The 22,149-nt window shown below is 48.9% G+C and overlaps 1 protein-coding gene across 1 annotated transcript in view; it reads left to right on the top strand.

Annotated features, from left to right (window-relative positions):
- LOC115093355 (beta-galactosidase-like) overlaps positions 1-22,149 on the top strand; it is a 156,791-nt gene that overhangs the window by 2,725 nt on the left and 131,917 nt on the right. Inside the window, exons 2-3 of the mRNA XM_029604986.1 lie at positions 1,772-1,866; positions 21,786-21,966. Of these exons, the coding sequence (XP_029460846.1) occupies positions 1,819-1,866; positions 21,786-21,966 (229 nt within the window). The 5' untranslated portion in view covers positions 1,772-1,818. The remainder of the gene's footprint in view (positions 1-1,771; positions 1,867-21,785; positions 21,967-22,149) is intronic.

The raw sequence follows: 22,149 nt of genomic DNA, 5'->3' as shown, positions 1-22,149 counted from the left end.
TACTGCGCGTAAGGGAAATCCAGGAAGGGAGGGAGGGGAATACTGCGCGTAAGGGAAATCCAGGAAGGGAGGGAGGGGAATACTGCGCGTAAGGGAAATCCAGGAAGGGAGGGAGGGGAATACTGCGCGTAAGGGAAATCCAGGAAGGGAGGGAGGGGAATACTGCGCGTAAGGGAAATCCAGGAAGGGAGGGAGGGGAATACTGCGCGTATGGGAAATCCAGGAAGGGAGGGAGGGGAATACTGCGCGTAAGGGAAATCCAGGAAGGGTGCGAGGGGGGGTATTAGCTATTTCCCTCCAATGCGAAAAAGAAATGTGCACTTGATGCGCACATTTTCACCCTCTAAAATTAAGGCTTTTCCCATGGAGCAGGCATTAATTCTTGAGGAGCCCATAACATTTACAGAAAATGTACTTGTTTTCTGTACTTCCTCTGACTTGATATAGTTGGTGATGTTAAGTCTGAGGAACCAAAAAAGGAGAACCCTAAAAAAAAGTGTTCTGGCACTCAGGTTAGGAAAAGGGAGCTCAATTAAGAGCAGTGTATTTTCCACAGACAAGCAGTGTGACTTAGCCATGCTGTCTGGGGAACGTCCTCTAGATGGAGGAGCTGCTCAAAGCCCACAGAGCTTTGCCCTGTGTGCGTGTGGGTGTTATATGCCCTGTGACTCCCAGCCTGCCTCAGTCTGAATTAGCCATGCTGTCTGGGGAACGTCCTCTAGATGGAGGAGCTGCTCAAAGCCCACAGAGCTTTGCCCTGTGTGCGTGTGGGTGTTATATGCCCTGTGACTCCCAGCCTGCCTCAGTCTGAATTAGCCATGCTGTCTGGGGAACGTCCTCTAGATGGAGGAGCTGCTCAAAGCTCACAGAGCTTTGCCCTGTGTGCGTGTGGGTGTTATATGCCCTGTGACTCCCAGCCTGCCTCAGTCTGTACTCCAAGCTTGGACGCAATTGGAGTGGAGCTTGTCTGGGGAAGCGTCAGGATAACATAGCTAATTCATCCTGCTATCCACATACAACACCATTTACGGTAAGCAAACTTGCTTTTTTCCACAGATAAGCAGTCTAAATTAGCCATGACGTCTGGGAGTCCCAGCTGGAAGGTTGAGCGCTGCCTGAGGGCGCCTGGAAGTGGTGCACCGTTCTGGTTGTGGACAGTTCCCCAGACATCATGGCTAATTTATCCTGCTATCCACGGAAAACACCGTTTATGGTAAGCAGACTTGTTTTTTTCCTGACCCGTGGCTGTGCACAGGTTAGGAAAATGGACACTCGTAAAATTGAGCGTCTGTTTTCCTAACCAGTTGACAGCCACCTTTCCTGGGCGTCCGATGCCAAGGAGGTGCTGTGGATGCAAACTTTTCCCTAGCACCTCCTTTCTACCACAGCAGCCCATTTATATATTAAATCGGGCACCCAGGAGAGGTGGATCGGAGCACATTAAGAGAACGGGCGCTCAATCAGGAGCACCCATTTAACGTGTGCCGATATTGCATCAGTTTCCTGTATGAGTAAAGGAGCCTCTCACAGACATGGACTTTAGTTGTGAAAGAAATAGTAGTAGGAAGTGAAGTGAGAGGTCAGAAAAGTTGGGATCCTCACCAGTAGGCATCCTATTATCTCTTCTTAAGGGGACTTTGTGGAAAGAAATTACAATCATGCCCTAAGGAGGCCAGAAAGCAAGAAAAGGAGGCGTCCTGGAAAGAAAGCTATCAGCGTCGTGAGCTCCTGAAAGACAAAGCCAGTAACATTTCTACTGCTCTGATTGCAGCGTACTTAAGTGCAGTGGCTTCCTGGCTTTCTCAGCTGCTGCCTAAAATGGAACCAAGGCTCTACCAGAATGGAGGAAATATCATCAGCGTGCAGGTGAGATTATCATCCATCTGCAGAGCTGGGAAACACTTGGGCAGTTTGCAGCACACTGCAGTTTTTAGAAGTACCTGAGCTAAAACTCCCATGTGCTTTGCAGCTGCTACTCAGCTAAGGAGGGTAAAATAGTGTATGTCATATAGGAAAATTGGTTCTTACCTGCTAAGATCAGTCCAGACTGCTAGGATGTACCCAAGGTTCCCTATCTGGGGTGGGACCTCGAGAGTCCCGCTCGGATGACACTGTCGCCGAAGTTGGCGACATCTGAAGCCTGGATGTCCAAACGGTAATGCCTAGCAAATATATGCAAAGACTTCCAGGTCGCCACCCTGCAGATTTCTTGCGGCGAAACCAACTGACATTCTGCCCAGGAAGCAGCCTGTGACTGGGTCGAATGCGCTTTCAAACCATCCAGGACAGTCCGACCGTATTAAATGTAAGCGGAAGCAATGGCCTGTTTCAACCATAAGAACATGCCATACTGGGTCAGACCAAGGGTCCATCAAGCTCAGCATCCTGTTTCCAACAGAGGCCAATCCAGGCCATAAGAACCTGGCAAGTACCCAAAAAAAGTCTATCCCATGCTACTGATGCCAGTAATAGCAGTGGCTATTTTCTAAGTTAACTTGATTAATAGCAGGTAATGGACTTCTCCACCAGTGGGCAATAGATTTTTAGACGCTTGGTGACCCTTTTTAGGGCTGCTGCACAAGACAAATTTTCAGGTAACCCCTGTCAGTATAGCCATTCCTATCCTCTCCATATAAGTTCCCTTCCTCTGTATATAAATTTCGTACTCAATATTTTTTTATGGACTATAATTGATTATGATTACTGCTTCTGAGTATTATATTTGTAGTTACTGTTGTTGGATTGAACCTTCTACTCCCCCTATTCCTCCCTACAATTTCTCATGTTATTCTATGTAAAGCATGTTGCAATATTGTGTTCAAATGTAAACCGATGGGATGTTCCCAACGACCGTCGGTATATAAAAAACACTAAATAAATAAATAAATAAAATGCCCCGAGTGTCGAAAAGCATTAGTGACGTCGAGATAACACAAGAGGACCCTTCTGACATCTAGACGCCGAAATTCCTGTGCCTGAGGTTTTTCCATATCAGTACTGTTAAAGGCCGGAAGTTCCACTGATTAATTCAAGTGGAATGCTGAAACAACTTTCGGTAGAAAGGATGGAACCGTGCGGAGAGAAACTCCAGAATTTGAAATGAGTAGGAAAGGTTCTCGACAAGAAAGTGCTTGTAATTCCGATATGCACCTAGTGGAACAGATCACCACCAAAAACATCGTTTTTAGAGTTAAGTCCTTTAAAGAGGTCTTCTTAAGGGGCTCAAAAGGAGCTTCACACAAAGCCTTGAGGACTAAATTAAGGCTCCATGGGGATTCAAATGCTTAACCTCACAAAGAGAACGGACCACATCCGGATGAGCCACAAGGGACACCCCCTGAAGCTTGCCCCTGAGGCACCCCAGGGCTGCCACTTGCACCCTAAGAAAATTAAAGGACAAGCCCTTGCTGAGGCCCTTCTGCAAAAATTCCAGAATCTGAACCACCGAGAACCCCCTGCTCACGACACCAAGATTCGAAGCCCTTCCAAACCCTGACAAAAGTTAAGGACATAGAGGTCTTTCGGGCTCGAAGTAGAGTGGTAATGACATCCTCCGGATAGCCTTTATTCCTTAACTGCCTCCTTTCAAAAGCCAGGCTGCTAAACAAAAGCGAGCTGCCTGATTGAAAAATATAGGGCCATGACACAGAACATTCGGAAGATGACTCAGGCGCAGAGGACCGTCAGCTGCCAAATTGACCAGGTCTGCGAACCATGATCTCCGAGGCCACTCCGCGGCAACCAAGATTACCTTTCCAGGGTGAAGCTCTGTCCTCTGGAGAATCTTGCCTATCAGCAGCCAAGGAGGGAACACATAGAGCTGTACATTGCTCGGCCATGGGGAGAACCAAGGCATTGACCCCTTCCTCTCCGAGCTCCCTGCCATCAAGTCCAGATGGGGGTGACCCCACTTTGAGGTGATGAGGTTCATTGCTTCTGATGAGAGCTCCCACTCTCCAGGATCTAGTCTTTGGCGACTCAGAAAATCTGTTTGCACATTGTCGGTCCCCGCAATGTGTGAGGCTGCCAGCAAGGTTAGATGCCGTTGCGCCCAGTCCATCAGCTGCTCTGCTTCCAAGGCTACTGGACGACTCTTGGTTCCTTCCTGATGATTGATGTAAGCGACTGCTGTTGCATTGTCCGATTAAGCAAAAGCAGAAGAAAACTCTGCAACTCTAACTGCACTGCTCTCATCTCTAGGCGATTGATGGACCACTTCACCTCTTCTGGTGACCATTGGCCCTGGATTGAGTGAGTCTGGCACACAGCTCCCCAAGTGGAGAGACTGGCATCCGTAGTCACTATCACCCACTGTGGCACTTCAAGGTCCACCCTGTGCCTCGAGTGGTCTCTGACAAGCCAACCGCCAAGACTGGACTTGGCGGACTCTGTGACCAATAAGGGAACCTGGAACGCCTCCAACATGGGATCCCAACGGGACAGCAACGCTCTCTGCAAGGGCCTCTTATGAGCAAACGCCCAAGGAACCAATTCCAGAGTGGTCACCATGGAGCCAAGGACCTGCAAATAATCCCAGACCCTGGGCACTGACGCCATTAGGAGGGTTGAACTTGCGTCTGAAGCTTGGTGACTCGCTCCTCTGGGAGGAATACCTTGCCCTTCTGGTTTCGAACCATGCTCCTAGGAATTCCAGGACCTGAGAAGGCTGAAGGTGACTCTTGGACTGATTGACGACCCAACCGAGGGACTGCAGATGATGCAAGACCTTGACTACAGCCTGCTTGCAGAGTGCCCCTGACTTCGCCCAAATGAGCCAGTTGTCCATGTACGGGTGAACCAGCACCCCTTCTCTGTGGAGGGCCGCCGCTACCACCACCATCACCTTGGTGAAAGTGCATGAAGCTGTTGCCAGCCAGCAAGGAAGGGTGCTGAACTGGAAATGCATGCCTAGGGCCATGAACCGAAGGAACCGTTGATGATCCCGGCAGATCCTTATGTACAGGTACACTTCTGTCAGATCCAGAGAAGTCAAGAACTCCCCTCGGTGCACCACCGCAATTACGGAGCGTATGGTCTCCATCTGAAAATGCAGGACTTTGAGAGACCTGTTCATCTTCTTCAGATCCAGAATCGGACAGAAGGAGCCTTCCTTCTTTGCGACCACGAAATAGATGGAATAATGCTCCGTGCCCCATTCCTCCTGGGGAACGGGCACGATGGCCCCCAGGCATTCCAGCTTGTGGAGAGCCGCAGGGAGAGATTATAAAGAGATCTCGAAGAGGCCGAGCAAACTCTAAAGCGTAACCGTTTTCGATGATACTTAGAACCCACTGGTCCGACGTTATCTTGACCCATTCCTTGTAAAAAAGGGACCGCCATCTGCCAATGACAGGAATGGAGGAACGGGTTGGCAGTGTATCATTGAGAGGATTTGGTCGCGAGGGAACCTTGGCCGGCTCCCTCTTGGCCCGATCGAGGACAGCGAAAGGACTGAGACCAAGACTGTGACCTCCCTGAGGATTGCCGCTGTCCCGTACCAGGTGCTGTGTTCTGGCGGAAGCACCATTGACTCCGAAAACGAGAGCAGGTCAGAAGAAAACCTCTAGATCCCTTAGGTTTATCTTCCGGCAGCTTGTGCACCTTATTGTCACCCAGAGACGATCAGTTGTTCCAAGTCTTCTCCAAAAAGGAGCTTCCCTTTGAAAGGGAGCGCACTGAGCTGAGCTTTAGAGGAAACATCAGCCGACCAATTGCGCAACCATAACAGCCTCTGCGCCAAAATGGCAGATACCATTGTCCTGGAGGAGGTTCGAAGGAGGTCATATAAGGCGTCTGCCCCATAGGCTACTGCCGCCTCTAAGCACTCCGCCTGAGCTGACAGATCTCTGGTATTCAGCAGTTGTTGCATCCATCGCAGGCTTGCTCTGAGCATGAAGCTGCTGCAGACTGCTGCCCAAATGCCCAGAGCCGAGACTTAAAAAATGCGCTTAAGATGAGCCTCAAGCTTTCTATCCTGAAGGTCTTTCAGGGCCGCCACCCCAGCCACCAGAATGTGGTCCTCTTGGTGACAGCTGACACGGAAGCACCTTAGGTACTTTAAAAAAAGCTCCAGGGTTTCCTCCGATAAAGGGTATAGTTTGTCCATAGCTCGCCCCACTCGCAGACCCGCTTCCGGAGCATCCCTCTCCTGGATCATTAACTGTTCAACCATTTTATGAAAGGGAAAAGTCTTGGCCAGACTACATAGCCCCGCCATGACCGGATCCACCCTGTCTAGGCCAGGGTCTCCCTGAGGGACCACTGTTCCCGGCTCTGCCGGGATGTGCGGAATTAGCAGATTGAGTTTATTCCTCTGAAAAAGCTGAACAACCTTGGGATTGTCCCCATACAAAGGAGCCACTTTCTCAGGCTCCTCCTCCAGATCCGCGTCTGCAAAAGGAGAGGAAATGAAAGGGGGGGGGGGGGGTCATCCACCGAAGCCCCTACGTGATTAGGCTCCACCGAAGCAAAAGCCTACGAGGGGCCCCTGACCTTCCTGACTTGAAGAGACCCCTGAGGCTCCAACCGCTTGGGGAATTTCCTGGGTGGCCCCTCGGAAGGCCTAGGCCGACCTGACCCGCTGGGCTAGGCCTGGCGGCCAAATATGCTTGATGCATGAGGAGGACGAATTCGGCCGAAAATCCAGCTGAGGCCCGAAATCCAACCCCCCCCCCCCCCCCCCCCCCGGGGGAACAGGATCCTCATTGGAGAGCTCAAAAGGTGAGTCCTGGAGATCACCAGGACTCAAATTCGCTGGAGGAAAATCCCCCTTCCCCCGATGCCTCCATGCCGGCTGCAAATGTTTTCAAAACGGCTGCCGTTCCTTCACTCAGTGATAATGGATTGGCCTTGCTCTCCTGCGCCGTGGCCCTTTTGCCTGACCCACAGAGCTGGGCCTCTGAAGCTGCCGCCGCACCAGACATGCCCTCCCTGCCAGGGAGGCAGCGCGGGAGAGCCACGAAGTCGACTCTCCACAGGCCTCACAGCGAAGACCATGTGGCATGGCGGCCACCAAGGAAGCGCGCGGCGGGCATCAACATCCCCCAACACACCAGAGCGGGACCCGGGAGCCGAATACCAAAACGTGGACCCCCCTTGCGCGGCCAGAGACAGACTGTACGCCTCTCTGGAACTGCTACCATGCGGTAAGCGCAGTGAACTTCTGGCCATTGCTCCCTGGCCCCAGAGTTCTGCCCTTAGTCTTTTTGTTTTTTTTGTAAGAAAGGTACTGGCAAGGAGGGCAAGGGTGTCACCAGATCGCCGCTGAGGGAGGGGAGGGAACCGGACCACCGATTATCACCCTCGGCGCTGAAAGAAAGGAGCAGCACAGGGTCACCAACCCAAGCTCTGTAGCTGCCTACTAATGGGGAATGGTCCCACAGGAACCTGCCCAACCCCCGGAGAGGACCACGAAAAAACAAATAACTTTATCCTGCTTGACTTATGCTTGCAATCTGCTTTTCTCTTTTTTTGGAACCCACTAAGTGGTTCAGAACCGCAGGCTTTGCACCACCTCCATCTGCTGGAGACAGAGAAAAACTGAAGAGATGCAGATGGCACATCAGTTTAAGAGGGGGTACTCTCAAGGTTTTTCTCTGTCTCCATCTGCGGGAAGGGAGGCAAAACCTAGCAGTCTGGACTGATCTGGTTACGTACAGGGAATGAAAATGCCATCTGTGCATACTGTTTTCCTCCTCCCACCTGGACACGCTTCCAGGAACATCACGTCTCAGGCCATCCAAAGGTCTAGAAAATGTGAAAGCCAAGCTGTTACTGTAGCAGCGTTTAAAAAAGGTTTGGACAAGTTCCTGGAAGAAAAGTCCATAAAGCATTCTTAAAGTGGAGTTGCAGAAATCCACTGCTTGTCCCCAGGATGAGCAGCTTGGAATCTCTCTACCCCTTGGGATCCTGCGGGTACTTGTGACCTGGATCAGCCTCTGCTGGAATCAGCAGACTGTGCCTGATGGACCTTTGTTCTGACCCAGTATGGCAAGTCTTATGTTCTTACTTTTTGAAATGCCACAGGTGTGCCTTATTTTCCACCCCTGTCCTAGACTCAGCCCCGTGAATGCCTCCTTTATAGTGTGGAAGCCACGTGTACTTTTGGAAATGTTATGGGTGTGCGTTATTTTCCTCCCCTGTCCTAGACTCAGCCCGTGAATGCTTCCTTGCAGTGTGGAAGCCACGTGTACTTTTGGAAATGTTATGGGTGTGAGTTATTTTCCTCTCCTGTCCTAGACTCAGCCCCGTGAATGCCTCCTTGCAGTGTGGAAGCCACGTGTACTTTTGGAAATGTTATGGGTGTGCGTTATTTTCCTGCCCTGTCCTAGACTCAGCCCCATGAATGCCTCCTTGCAGTGTGGAAGCCACGTGTACTTTTGGAAACGTTATGGGTGTGCGTTATTTTCCTCTCCTGTCCTAGACTCAGCCCCGTGAATGCCTCCTTGCAGTGTGGAAGCCACGTGTACTTTTGGAAATGTTATGGGTGTTTGTGTTATTTTCCTCCCCTGTCCTAGACTCAGCCCGTGAATGCCTCCTTGTAGCGTGGAAGCCACGTGTGCTTTTGGAAATGTTATGGGTGTTTGTGTTATTTTCCTCCCCTCCTAGACTCAGCTCCGTGAATGCCTCCTTGCAGTGTGGAAGCCACGTGTATTTTTGGAAATGTAATAGGTGTTTTCCTAGCGTGTAGCAGGACTCAAAACAAGTGGGTATAGTGTGCTCGTGCTAGCAGTTGGAGACGGATCTGACGTCAGCACGGGTACATATACCCCCGCAGGAAGTGCAGCAATTCAGTAATTTCCGTCTCCAAAGCAGTTTGGAGCTACCTCACGCTCACTGAGCGTTCTTTCCAAATTCTAACGACTAAATTCATAGAAGAAACCTACCTGAAGACGAGCCCCGCACTCCTGCGGTGATACCATTCGGTCCCTCCCCCAGTTGAGTTTCCCGGGGCGATTTCCGTGGTCCCTCGGAGGTAAGAGCCTCGGTCCGGTGGCCGATTCGCGGCAGGGACCTAGCCCCCGAGTGAGAAGGGCTCGGGCGCGGCTTAGAGGCAGCCTCGGTCCCGGCGAGGACTTGGCCCCCGAGCGAGACGAGTTCGGGCGCGGCCTAGAGGCAGCGGGTGCACTTCCTCGAGCGCGGAGGTGACGGTATTCACCCTATCCCCCCGCAGCCGGGAAGCACCGAAGACAAGGTAAGGCGTACATCTTTACTTGTTGGTCTCCGAGGAAGCGAGGATCAGCGGAGTCTGCCTACGGGGCAACCCGCCAAGAAGGTCGGGGCGTATATGTCAGGCGCCCGAAAATCTTGGGCGCATATTCGATAGGCGCACGTTCATAGGCGCCCGTTGCTACGCACACGGTGGTAGGCGCATGTTGATAAGCGCACGTAGATAAGCGCATATTGGTAGGCGCACATCATTCGCGCATATTACAAAGCGCAGCCTCCAGCTGGGAGAAGATAACAGACGAGATGGAGCGTAAGAGAGCCCATGCGTCCGCAGAGCCGGCACCTCCAGAATCAGGCATAAGAGCTCTAAGCCTCTGCTCAGCATGCAACCTCAGAGCTGCACAGAGCGAGGAAGCAGACTCCCTATGTGCTCAATGTGAGGACGCCCTGGGAATTCCAGGCCAGGACCGGTCCCAGCCCAGCGCACTTGCCAGTTCCTCAGGGAACACCCCGGACCTAGCAGGCCGCGGTGAGCAGCCAGGGAACCCGAGAGACCTGGTGCCCCTAAGGCCAGATCCGGCTTCGCTCTCCTGGGTGGAATTATTCAAGGGGATTCATGCCTTTGTCAGAATGCAGGCTGATCCCCGAATGGGTCCATACGTACCGGATGACCCGGACCCTGGACCCTCAAGACCTAGGCACGGCCACTCGCCACCCGGAAGCCCCATTTATGGGGATTCATATTGCTCGGAGGAAGACGACGAGCCCCCCGAGGAGGGCGAACTTCTCTCGGGGAAATAACCATATCGGACCATGAGACGCTTCTTTCTGAAAGAGGATCTACCAGGCCTGGTCTCCCAATGCCTGTCGGAACTGGCTATCCCGGGCCATGACACCCCAGGGGAACCTAGAATGAACCCCCTGTTAGAGGGCCTGCACCAAACGGCTCACCATTTTCCCCTCCTACAAGCAGCACAGCAGCTAATCGATCTGGAATGGAATACGCCGGAGGCCTCGTTCAAAGGAGTCAGGCCTTGTCTGGCATATACCCCTTAGATCCAGCAACCAAGGAGCTGCTGGCGTGCCCCAAGGTAGACGCCATAGTTAGCGCAATTGTGAAGCGCACCACCATTCCGGTGGAGGGGGGGCGGCCCTCAAGGATGCACATGACCCGGCGCATGGATGCCATTCTGAAACAAGCCTTTGAGGTGGCAGCCATGTCCCTACGAATTGCGACCTGCTGCACCGTGGTGACGCGTTCCTGTTTATCACAGGCTAGGAACAACACCCCGGGAGAAGAGATGGAATCAGCTCTCTCGTTCCTCACTGACGCAGCCTACGACCTAGTCCGTACGGCAGCCAAGGTAGTGTCATCCTCAGTGGCAGCCAGGAGACAGCTCTGGCTACGTAATTGGTCGGCCGACTCCTCCTCCAAGACACGTCTCACAAGAATGCCCTTTAAGGGCTCGCTCCTGTTCGGCAGCAACCTCGAGAAACTGGCTAATAAATGGGGCGCCTCTCCATTACCCCGTCTACCAGAAGACAGGTCAAGGAGGAGCCAGCGCCCTTTTCCTAGGCCATCCAGAGGTAGAAACTATCAGCGCTTCAACCCTTACAGGGCTCGCTACCAAGCACCTCGTTCTCGGGCCAGGAACCAGCCCTTTCGGACTAAGCACAACAAGAGGAGAACCGGCTCGGGTTCTGGTCCCGGCCGCACCCCACAATGACAATCAGCTGACCCATCCGGGGGTAGCAGCCATAGGGGGCAGGCTAACCCTCTTCTATCGCAGGTGGGTCGAGATTACCTCGGACCAGTGGGTCCTAGCCATCATCCGAGAAGGGTATTACCTGGACTTTCTTCGGCTCCCGCCGGATAAGTTTGTGGAAACTCCTTGTTCACCCCTCAAGAGGACGGCACTAGAAGTTACCTTGCGGAGGCTCCTGTCCCTAAAGGCCATTATCCCGGTGCCTGCATGGGAGAAAAATTCTGGGCATTATTCCATTTATTTCATAGTACCCAAGAAAGAGGGCACTTTCAGGCCCGTCCTGGACCTCAAGTACATAAGAACATAAGAAAATGCCATACTGGGTCAGACCAAGGGTCCATCAAGCCCAGCAACCTGTTTCCAACAGTGGCCAATCCAGGCCATAAGAACCTGGCAAGTACCCAAAAACTAAGTCTATTCCATGTAACCATTGCTAATGGCAGTGGCTATTCTCTAAGTGAACTTAATAGCAGGTAATGGACTTCTCCTCCAAGAACTTATCCAATCCTTTTTTTAAACACAGCTATACTAACTGCACTAACCACATCCTCTGGCAACAAATTCCAGAGTTTAATTGTGCGTTGAGTAAAAAGAACTTTCTCAGATTAGTTTTAAATGTGCCCCATGCTAACTTCATGGAGTGCCCCCTAGTCTTTCTACTATCCGAAAGAGTAAATAACCGATTCACATCTACCCGTTCTAGACCTCTCATGATTTTAAACACCTCTATCATATCCCCCCTCAGTCGTCTCTTCTCCAAGCTGAAAAGTCCTAACCTCTTTAGTCTTTCCTCATAGGGGAGTTGTTCCATTCCCCTTATCATTTTGGTAGCCCTTCTCTGTACCTTCTCCATCGCAATTATATCTTTTTTGAGATGCGGCGACCAGAATTGTACACAGTATTCAAGGTGCGGTCTCACCATGGAGCGATACAGAGGCATTATGACATTTTCCGTTTTATTCACCATTCCTTTTCTAATAATTCCCAACATTCTGTTTGCTTTTTTGACTGCCGCAGCACACTGCACCGACGATTTCAGTGTGTTATCCACTATGACACCTAGATCTCTTTCTTAGGTTGTAGCACCTAATATGGAACCCAACATTGTGTAATTATAGCACGGGTTATTTTTCCCTATATGCATCACCTTGCACTTATCCACATTAAATTTCATCTGCCATTTGGATGCCCAATTTTCCAGTCTCACAAGGTCTTCCTGCAATTTATCACAATCTGTTTGTGATTTAACTACTCTGAACAATTTTGTGTCATCTGCAAATTTGATTATCTCACTCGTCGTATTTCTTTCCAAATCATTTATAAATATATTGAACAGTAAGGGTCCCAATACAGATCCCTGAGGCACTCCACTGTCCACTCCCTTCCACTGAGAAAATTGCCTATTTAATCCTACTCTCTGTTTCCTGTCTTTTAGCCAGTTTGCAATCCACGAAAGGACATCGCCACCTATCCCATGACTTTTTACTTTTCCTAGAAGCCTCTCATGAGGAACTTTGTCAAACGCCTTCTGAAAATCCAAGTATACTATATCTACCGGTTCACCCTTATCCATATGTTTATTAACTCCTTCAAAAAAGTGAAGCAGATTTGTGAGGCAAGACTTGCCCTGGGTAAAGCCATGCTGACTTTGTTCCATTAAACCATGTCTTTCTATATGTTCTGTGATTTTGATGTTTAGAACACTTTCCACTATTTTTCCTGGCACTGAAGTCAGGCTAACCGGTCTGTAGTTTCCCGGATCGCCCCTGGAGCCCTTTTTAAATATTGGGGTTACATTTGCTATCCTCCAGTCTTCAGGTACAATGGATGATTTTAATGATAATTTGCAAATATTTACTAATAGGTCTGAAATTTCATTTTTTAGTTCCTTCAGAACTCTGGGGTGTATACCATCCGGTCCAGGTGATTTACTACTCTTCAGTTTGTCAATCAGGCCTACCACATCTTCTAGGTTCACCGTGATTTGATTCAGTCCATCTGAATCATTACCCATGAAAACCTTCTCCATTACGGGTACCTCCCCAACATCCTCTTCAGTAAACACCAAAGCAAAGAAATCATTTAATCTTTCCGCGATGGCCTTATCTTCTCTAAGTGCCCCTTTAACCCCTCGATCATCTAACGGTCCAACTGACTCCCTCACAGGCTTTCTGCTTCGGATATATTTAAAAAAGTTTTTACTGTGAGTTTTTGCCTCTACAGCCAACTTCTTTTCAAATTCTCTCTTAGCCTGTCTTATCAATGTCTTACATTTAACTTGCCAATGTTTATGCTTTATCCTATTTTCTTCTGTTGGATCCTTCTTCCAATTTTTGAATGAAGATCTTTTGGCTAAAATAGCTTCTTTCACCTCCCCTTTTAACCATGCCGGTAATTGTTTTGCCTTCTTTCCACCTTTCTTAATGTGTGGAATACATCTGGACTGTGCTTCTAGAATGGTATTTTTTAACAATGACCACGCCTCTTGGACATTTTTTACTTTTGTAGCTGCTCCTTTCAGTTTTTTTCTAACAATTTTTCTCATTTTATCAAAGTTTCCCTTTTGAAAGTTTAGCATGAGAGCCTTGGATTTGCACACTGTTCCTTTTCTAGTCATTAAATCAAATTTGATCATATTATGATCACTATTGCTAAGCGGCCCCACCACTGTTACCTCTCTCACCAAGTCCTGTGCTCCACTGAGAATTAGATCAAAAATTGCTCCCTCTCTCGTCGGTTGCTGAACCAATTGCTCCATAAAGCTATCATTTATTCCATCCAGGAACGTTATCTCTCTAGCATGACCCGATGATACATTTACCCAGTCTATATTGGGATAATTGAAGTCTATATTGAAATACGTGGTGTTTGGAATTTTGAAAAAACTTTAACGCTGTGCATATCAATATTGGCTTATGAATTTAAGGACCATCATACCACGCCAGTGCTTACAAGTCAGACTTGCATTTCATGCACTTCATTAGGGTCACTTTTAATCAATTGGTCCATATGGCTCAGTTCAATTTTTATGAATTTTTTTCTTTATAAATTTAAAAAAGAAGACAACTTCCCTTATTCATCCGTTGTCGGGGTCATTCATCCCGTAGCTGTCGGGAGTATTCGTCCGACGCGCGCGTTTCGCCACACTAGCTGCTTCAGAGACGTGTATTCAAACTCTCCTGATCCAGCACTCCCCTTATTTTAGCGGGGATACAAACAGATCTTTAGGTAATCGTAAAGAACTTCAATGATGTTAGAGGTCCATCAAATTTTTCGAACCCAACGCCATCTCCCCGCTTAGGGAGATGGCGTTGGGTTCGAAAAATTGAAGTTCTTTACGATTACCTAAAGATTACCTAAAGATCTGTTTGTATCTGTTTGTATCCCCGCTAAAATAAGGGGAGTGCTGGATCAGGAGAGTTTGAATACACGTCTCTGAAGCAGCTAGTGTGGCGAAACGCGCGCGTCAGACGAATACCCCCGACAGCTACGGGATGAATGACCCCGACAACGGATGAATAAGGGAAGTTGTCTTCTTTTTTAAATTTATAAAGAAAAAAATTCATAAAAATTGAACTGAGCCATATGGACCAATTGATTAAAAGTGACCCTAATGAAGTGCATGAAATGCAAGTCTGACTTGTAAGCACTGGGGTGGTATGATGGTCCTTAAATTCATAAGTCAATATTGATATGCACAGCGTTAAAGTTTTTTCAAAATTCCAAACACCACGTATTTCAATATAGTTCACTGTACTCGTGGGGTTACCCATTAAGAGATCTTTTGTTTTTGATAATTGAAGTCTCCCATTATTACTGCACTACCAATTTGGTTAGCTTCCCTAATTTCTCATAGCATTTCACTGTCCATCTCACCATCTTGACCAGGTGGACGGGTCCCCAGCTTTCGCATGTAAACTCTACGGTCTGTCAAGAATGCAGTACAGCCAGGGGAGTTTCTCACATCCCTAGATCTGTCGGAAGCCTACTTGCATATCCCAATCCATCGGGATCACCAGCGCTATTTACGCTTCGAAGTCCTGAATCAGCACTTCCAGTTCCGAGCTTTACCCTTCAGGTTAGCCACCGCACCGCAGACCTTTACCAAGGTCATAGTAGTAGTGGCGGCGTCAGGAAGGAAGGAATCCTCGTCCATCCCTACCTGGACGATTGGCTGATCAGGGCAAAGTCACCGGAGGAGAGCCACCAGGCAACCAACAGAGTTATATCTCTTCTGGAAAGCCTAGGATGGGTAGTAAACTTGAACAAGAGTTCCCTACAGCCTTCTCAGTTGCTGGAATACCTAGGGGTCCATTTCGACACCCAGGAAGACAAGGTCAGTCTGACCTCCAGGAGGAGGTCAAAGCTCCGGAATCATCTGCTGGCCCTGCTGAGCGCCACCCGGCCCACAGCTTGGGATTATCTACAGGTCCTCGGCCTCATGGCATCTACTCTGGAGGTGATACCATGGGCGCGGGCTCATATGAGACCATTACAACGCGCCCTCCAATCTCGGTGGAGCCCACGATCAGAGAACTACACCGTACACCTACCTCTACCAGCCAGAGTGCAGAATCAGCTACGGTGGTGGTTACAGCCCGGCCACATGAGCTGGGGGTCACGAATGTCCTTCCCAACCTGGACCCTGCTCACTACAGATGCCAGCCTGAATGGATGGGGAGCATACTGCGAAGAACTCACCGCCCAAGGGCGGTGGAACAGAGAAGAGTCGGGGTGGAACATCAACCGACTAGAGGCACGGACAGTCAGGCTAGCATGCCTGCCGTTTGCCCACAGACTTCGAAACAGAGCGGTCAGAGTGATGTCGGACAACGCCACCACAGTGGCATACATCAACCGACAGGGCGGAACCAGAAGCCGACAGGTATCCCTAGAAATAGCCCCCCTGATGACTTGGGCGGAAGCAAATCTCCAGGACATCTCCGCCGTCCACATCGCCGGGAAAGACAACACCACAGCAGACTTCCTCAGCAGAGAAAGCCTAAACCCAGGGGAATGGCAGCTGTCGCCCACAGCTTTCATGCTAATTGTGGATCAGTGGGGGATGCCGGGCATGGACCTACTAGCGGACAGGTCCAACACTCAAGTACCCAGATATTTCAGCCGCAGGCGGGATCCTCCACCCCAGGGGATCGATGCCCTGGTACAGCCATGGCCTCAGGGGATCCTGCTATATGCCTTTCCCCCATGGACCCTGCTGGGCGCCATTATACACAAGATTCAGTGGCACAGAGGCCTAGTTCTTCTAGTGGCCCCGGACTGGCCAAGAAGACCCTGGTACGCAGACATGAGAAGACTACTGGCAGGGACTCCACTACCCCTGGCTCCCTACAGGGACCTGCTGCGGCAAGGTCCCATCCTCCACGAGGATCCGGCTCAATTCTCTCTTACGGTCTGGCCATTGAGAGGGCTAGACTGAAGAAAAGAGGATACTCGGGGCCGGTAATAGACACACTCCTCCGAGCACGCAAGTTCTCCACATCACTAACTTATATAAGGATCTGGAGAGTATTTGAAGCCTGGTGCGAAACTCACAGCACCAATCCACAAGCCGCTAAGATCCCTATCATTTTGGATTTCCTGCAAGATGGACTTCAGAAGGGTCTGTCCCTCAATTCAATCAAGGTTCAGGTGGCAGCGCTATCCTGCTACAGTCCCCGGAGTGACGGCAACAGCATCGCCACACACCCAGACGTTTCATGTTTCCTGAAAGGAGTCAAACACATTCGCCCGCCAATGAAGTGGCCAGTGCCCCTGTGGAACCTCAACCTAGTTTTGGAATTTCTAGCGGGACCCGCCTTCAGACCCCTTCGAGGCCTGTCCCTCCGTTTGTTAACCTTGAAGATGGTGTTCCTGCTGGCCGTGTGTTCAGCTCGCCGCATCTCAGAGCTACAAGCGCTGTCCTGCCGTGATCCGTTTCTCAGAATCACTCCAGAGGCTATCCATCTTCTCACGGTTCCTTCCTTCTTATCCAAAGTAGTCTCACACTTCCACCTCAACCAAACCATATCCTTGCCTATCACGGAAGGTTTGAAGAAGTCTGAAGAAGGTCGAATACTACGCCATCTCGACATCGGCAGGCTGCTGTCCAGATACCTGGAAATGTCAGAAGCAGTATGAAAGACGGACCACCTGTTCGTCCTTCACAGCGGGAAGAAGCAAGGGGAAGCGGCCTCTCGGCCGACCATCGCCCGCTGGATCAAAGAAGTTATCAAGGCAGCCTACATAGAAGCGGGAAAATCACCACCTCTACGGGTCAAGGCTCACTCTACCAGAGCGCAAGCGGCCTCCTGGGCGGAAACTAGGATGCTGTCACCTGCAGAGATATGTAAAGCGGCGACGTGGTCCTCCCTCCATACCTTCTCCAGATTCTACCGTCTGGACGTCCAGGCCAGGGAGGACACAGCATTTGCAAGGGCAATCCTAAACGCACCTCGGGCAGCCTCCCGCCCAGTCCGGGAGTAGCTTTTGTACATCCCACTTGTTTTGAGTCCATCTGCTACACGCTAGGAAATGTAGAGATTACTTACCTGATAATCTCCTTTTCCTTAGTGTATGCAGATGGACTCAGCATCCCGCCCGGCTGCCGGTATACATGGGGATTCACCGACTCACGGTAAGCCATGTTTTCTTATATAGGGCTTCCACCCTGCCGGGTGTCGACGCCTTCCGGTTGGGAACGCTGGCGGTCTCCAGCTACCATCAATCGGTCAGGGTAATCCTGTTCATTTAATCGATCGGTCAGTTACACATATATCCATAAAGCTTTTGCAAGGAAGATTACTGAATTGCTGCACTTCCTGTGGGGGTATATGTACCCATGCTGACGTCAGATCAGTCTCCAACTGCTAGCACGAGCACACTATACCCACTTGTTTTGAGTCCATCTGCATACACCTGCCAACCTAGCACAAGAAAAAGCAGAGGAATTGGCCCTCTTCTTTAGCAACAAAATCTCCAACCTGATAACACAGCTGAGACCCAACACTTCAGAGCCATCCAACCTATACTTCCATCACAACAAAGACACTACTCTACAATCCTTCGAACTATTCTCTACGTCAGAGATACTCTCGGCATTGAAGAAAATGAAACCCTCATCACACCCATCAGACCACATCCCATCCAAACTTCTCCTGCTAATACCAGACACCATCTCTAACGCTCTGACAGACATCATTAACTGTTCACTAGCACAAGGAATCTATCCTGATGACCTGAAAATTGCATCCATGAAACCGCTCTTAAAAAAAACCTAACTTAAACCCCAATGATCCTACCAACTTCCGTCCAATATCCAATCTCCCGTTCATAGCCAAGGTAATGGAAAAATTAGTTAACTCCAGACTCTCAGACTACCTCGAAGAACATAAAATTCTGGTCCCGACCAAATATGGTTTCAGGAAATCTTTAAGTACAGAATCACTACTAATATCCCTGACTGACTACCTTATCATGGGCCTGGATAAAGGTCACGCTTACTTGCTGATCCTCCTGGACCTCTTAGCTGCCTTTGATACGGTTAACCACTCCATCTTACTAATTCAATTAGCAAATATTGGAATAACAGGAACAGCACTATCGTGGTTCAAATCGTTCTTAGGGAACAGAAAATACAAAGTTAAACTACACAACAAAGAATCTCAGCACTACTCTTCCTCTTCAGGAGTTCCGCAGGGCTCCTCCCTCTCACCAACGCTCTTTAATATCTACCTGCTCCCTCTGTGCCAACTTCTAAACAAGTTAAACCTTAAACACTTTCTATATGCAGATGATGTCCAGATAGTCATCCCCATCAAAGAATCCTATACTAAAACTCTTGAATTTTGGGAAACTTGTCTTCAAAAAATTGACGGACTCCTCTCCAACCTAAATCTAATACTAAACTCTTCAAAAAGCGAACTCCTCCTAATTTCCACTGAAAACAGTAGCATCGACACAAATCCACCACCCAATTTACAAACTCCACAAGTAAGAAACCTGGGAGCTATCTTTGATAACAGGCTAAACCTAAAATCATTCATAAATCAAACTACTAAGGACTGCTTCTATAAACTCCAAGTCTTAAAAAGATAAAGACCACTGTTTCACTCATGACTACAGATCTATTCTTCAATCAATAATCTTCGCTAAACTAGATTACTGCAACTCTTTACTATTAGGTCTTCCCTCATCCCACACTAAACCCCTTCAGATGGTTCAAAACACGGCTGCAAGAATATTAACAAACACTCGGAGAAGAGACCACATATCACCAATTCTCAAAGACCTACACTGGCTGCCAATTCACTACAGAATCATATATAAGTCCATAACCATTATTTACAAAACCATACATCAACACTCTCAGCTCAACCTTCAAATTCCTCTCAAAAAATTCACTTCCAACAGACCAATCAGAGAGTCCTACAGAGAATCCCTACAAGTACCACACTCCAAAACCATGCGGCACATAACAGCCAGAGACAGGGCTTTTTCCACCGCAGGACCAACACTGTGGAACTCCATCCCACCAGATTTGCGACAGGAACCCTGCCTCCCCACATTTAGGAAAAGACTCAAAACGTGGCTATTTATGAAAGCATTTCCTGACCTAAACTGAACCTTAATCCGTCTTTGACTAGTCACTTAGACTCTGCCTTAACATGGCAATTAACTCCACAGCATCAGGGCAATTCATTATTGCCTCAATTGCATTGATAGGCATATATGTACTCTCTATTAAAACCCCAGCTTCTTTTCTCTGTTCCAAGTTATATTACTCCCTTGTTTTATTGTAACTGCAACCCTTAACTTTCACTTGTTTAATGTTTACTATTACTACTACCATTATTATTTATATTATTTAATGTTATTTATGACCTTTTGTTCCCTCTACACTTGTTAATTGTAAACCGACATGATGCGATATTTATTGCGAATGCCGGTATAGAAAAACTTAAAATAAATAAATAAATACACTAAGGAAAACGAGATTATCAGGTAAGTAATCTCTACATTGTGTTATTTTCCTCCCCTGTCCTAGACTCAGCCCGTGAATGCCTCCTTGCAGTGTGGAAGCCACGTGTACTTTTGGAAATGTTATGGGTGTTTGTGTTATTTTCCTCCCCTGCCCTAGACTCAGCCCGTGAATGCCTCCTTGCAGTGTGGAAGCCACGTGTACTTTTGGAAATGTTATGGGTGTGCATTATTTTCCTCCCCTGTCCTAGACTCAGCCCCATGAATGCCTCCTTGCAGTGTGGAAGCCACGTGTACTTTGGAAATGTTATGAGTGTTTGTGTTATTTTCCTTCCCCTGTCCTAGACTGAGCCCCATGAATGCCTCCTTTATAGTGTGGAAGCCACGTGTACTTTTGGAAATGTTATGGGTGTTTGTGTTATTTTCCTCCCCTGTCCTAGACTCAGCCCCGTGAATGCCTCCTTGCAGTGTGGAAGCCACGTGTACTTTTGGAAATGTTATGGGTGTGCATTATTTTCCTCCCTTGTCCTAGACTCAGCCCCGTGAATGCCTCCTTGCAGTGTGGAAGCCACGTGTACTTTGGAAATGTTATGAGTGTTTGTGTTATTTTCCTTCCCTGTCCTAGACTGAGCCCCATGAATGCCTCCTTTATAGTGTGGAAGCCACGTGTACTTTTGGAAATGTTATGGGTGTGCGTTATTTTCCTCCCCTGTCCTAGACTCAGCCCCGTGGAAGCCACGTGTACTTTTGGAAATGTTATGGGTGTTTGTGTTATTTTCCTCCCCTGTCCTAGACTCAGCCCCGTGAATGCCTCCTTGCAGTGTGGAAGCCACGTGTACTTTTGGAAATGTTATGGGTGTGCGTTATTTTCCTCCCCTCCTAGACTCAGCCCCGTGAATGCCTCCTTATAGTGTGGAAGCCACGTGTACTTTTGGAAATGTTATGGGTGTGTGTTATTTTCCTCCCCTGTCCTAGACTCAGCCCCGTGAATGCCTCCTTGCAGTGTGGAAGCCACGTGTACTTTTGGAAACGTTATGGGTGTGCGTTATTTTCCTCCCCTGTCCTAGACTCAGCCCCGTGAATGCCTCCTTGCAGTGTGGAAGTCACGTGTACTTTTGGAAATGTTATGGGTGTTTGTGTTATTTTCCTCCCCTGCCCTAGACTCAGCCCCGTGAATGCCTCCTTTATAGTGTGGAAGCCACGTGTACTTTTGGAAATGTTATGGGTGTTTGTGTTATTTTCCTCCCCTGTCCTAGACTCAGCCCCGTGGAAGCCACGTGTACTTTTGGAAATGTTATGGGTGTTTGTGTTATTTTCCTCCCCTGTCCTAGACTCAGCCCCGTGAATGCCTCCTTGCAGTGTGGAAGCCACGTGTACTTTTGGAAATGTTATGGGTGTTTGTGTTATTTTCCTCCCCTGTCCTCGACTCAGCCCCATGAATGCCTCCTTGTAGCGTGGAAGCCACGTGTACTTTTGGAAATGTTATGGGTGTGCGTTATTTTCCTCCCCTGTCCTAGACACAGCCCGTGAATGCCTCCTTGTAGCGTGGAAGCCACGTGTGCTTTTCCTCATTCTGAGGAGGGAATTTTCAGACAGGGCAATTTGGATGTGTTCCTTTTTTTCTAACATAGCTAGATTGCTTTAAAAATGTATCCTCAAGGTAAATAATAGGAAAGCAGACTGGAAAATTGTAATAATGACTTTCTGGACAGGGATACCTGATAATTTATTGCTGATACAAGGATAAGAGCATGTACAGATTCCTGGAAAGTCTGTGACTGACCTCGCTCCCTGCTTGCCACCTAGCATTGTACCATTAGAGTGGAGCTTCTGATCCCACGCCCTTTCTCATTTCACTCTTTCTCTCGGCAGGTGGAGAACGAGTATGGCAGCTACTTTGCCTGTGATTATGATTACCTGCGTAATCTGTACAAGCTGTTCCGCAGCTTCCTTGGTGACCAGGTTGTTCTCTTCACCACAGATGGTAACTCAGACAAGGAGCTGAAGTGTGGAACTCTGCAAGGACTGTATGCTACTGTGGACTTTGGACCAGGTGGGTGACTGACTGACTGACACACACGCACACACAGACAGACACGCGCGCACACACACACACACATACACACCCACGCTGCACACCTTACGCTGTCTGACTTATCCTTAAACTCACCATACATATCATACTCTCTGTTCTGTTCCCAGATACGCTGCTCACATCTCCCCACACACATCACTC

Source organism: Rhinatrema bivittatum, chromosome 6 (assembly GCF_901001135.1).
Source record: "Rhinatrema bivittatum chromosome 6, aRhiBiv1.1, whole genome shotgun sequence".
NCBI lineage: Eukaryota > Metazoa > Chordata > Amphibia > Gymnophiona > Rhinatrematidae > Rhinatrema > Rhinatrema bivittatum.
The sequence above is the reverse complement of the archived record's forward strand: the minus strand, read 5'-3'. Positions and strand labels throughout refer to the sequence as shown.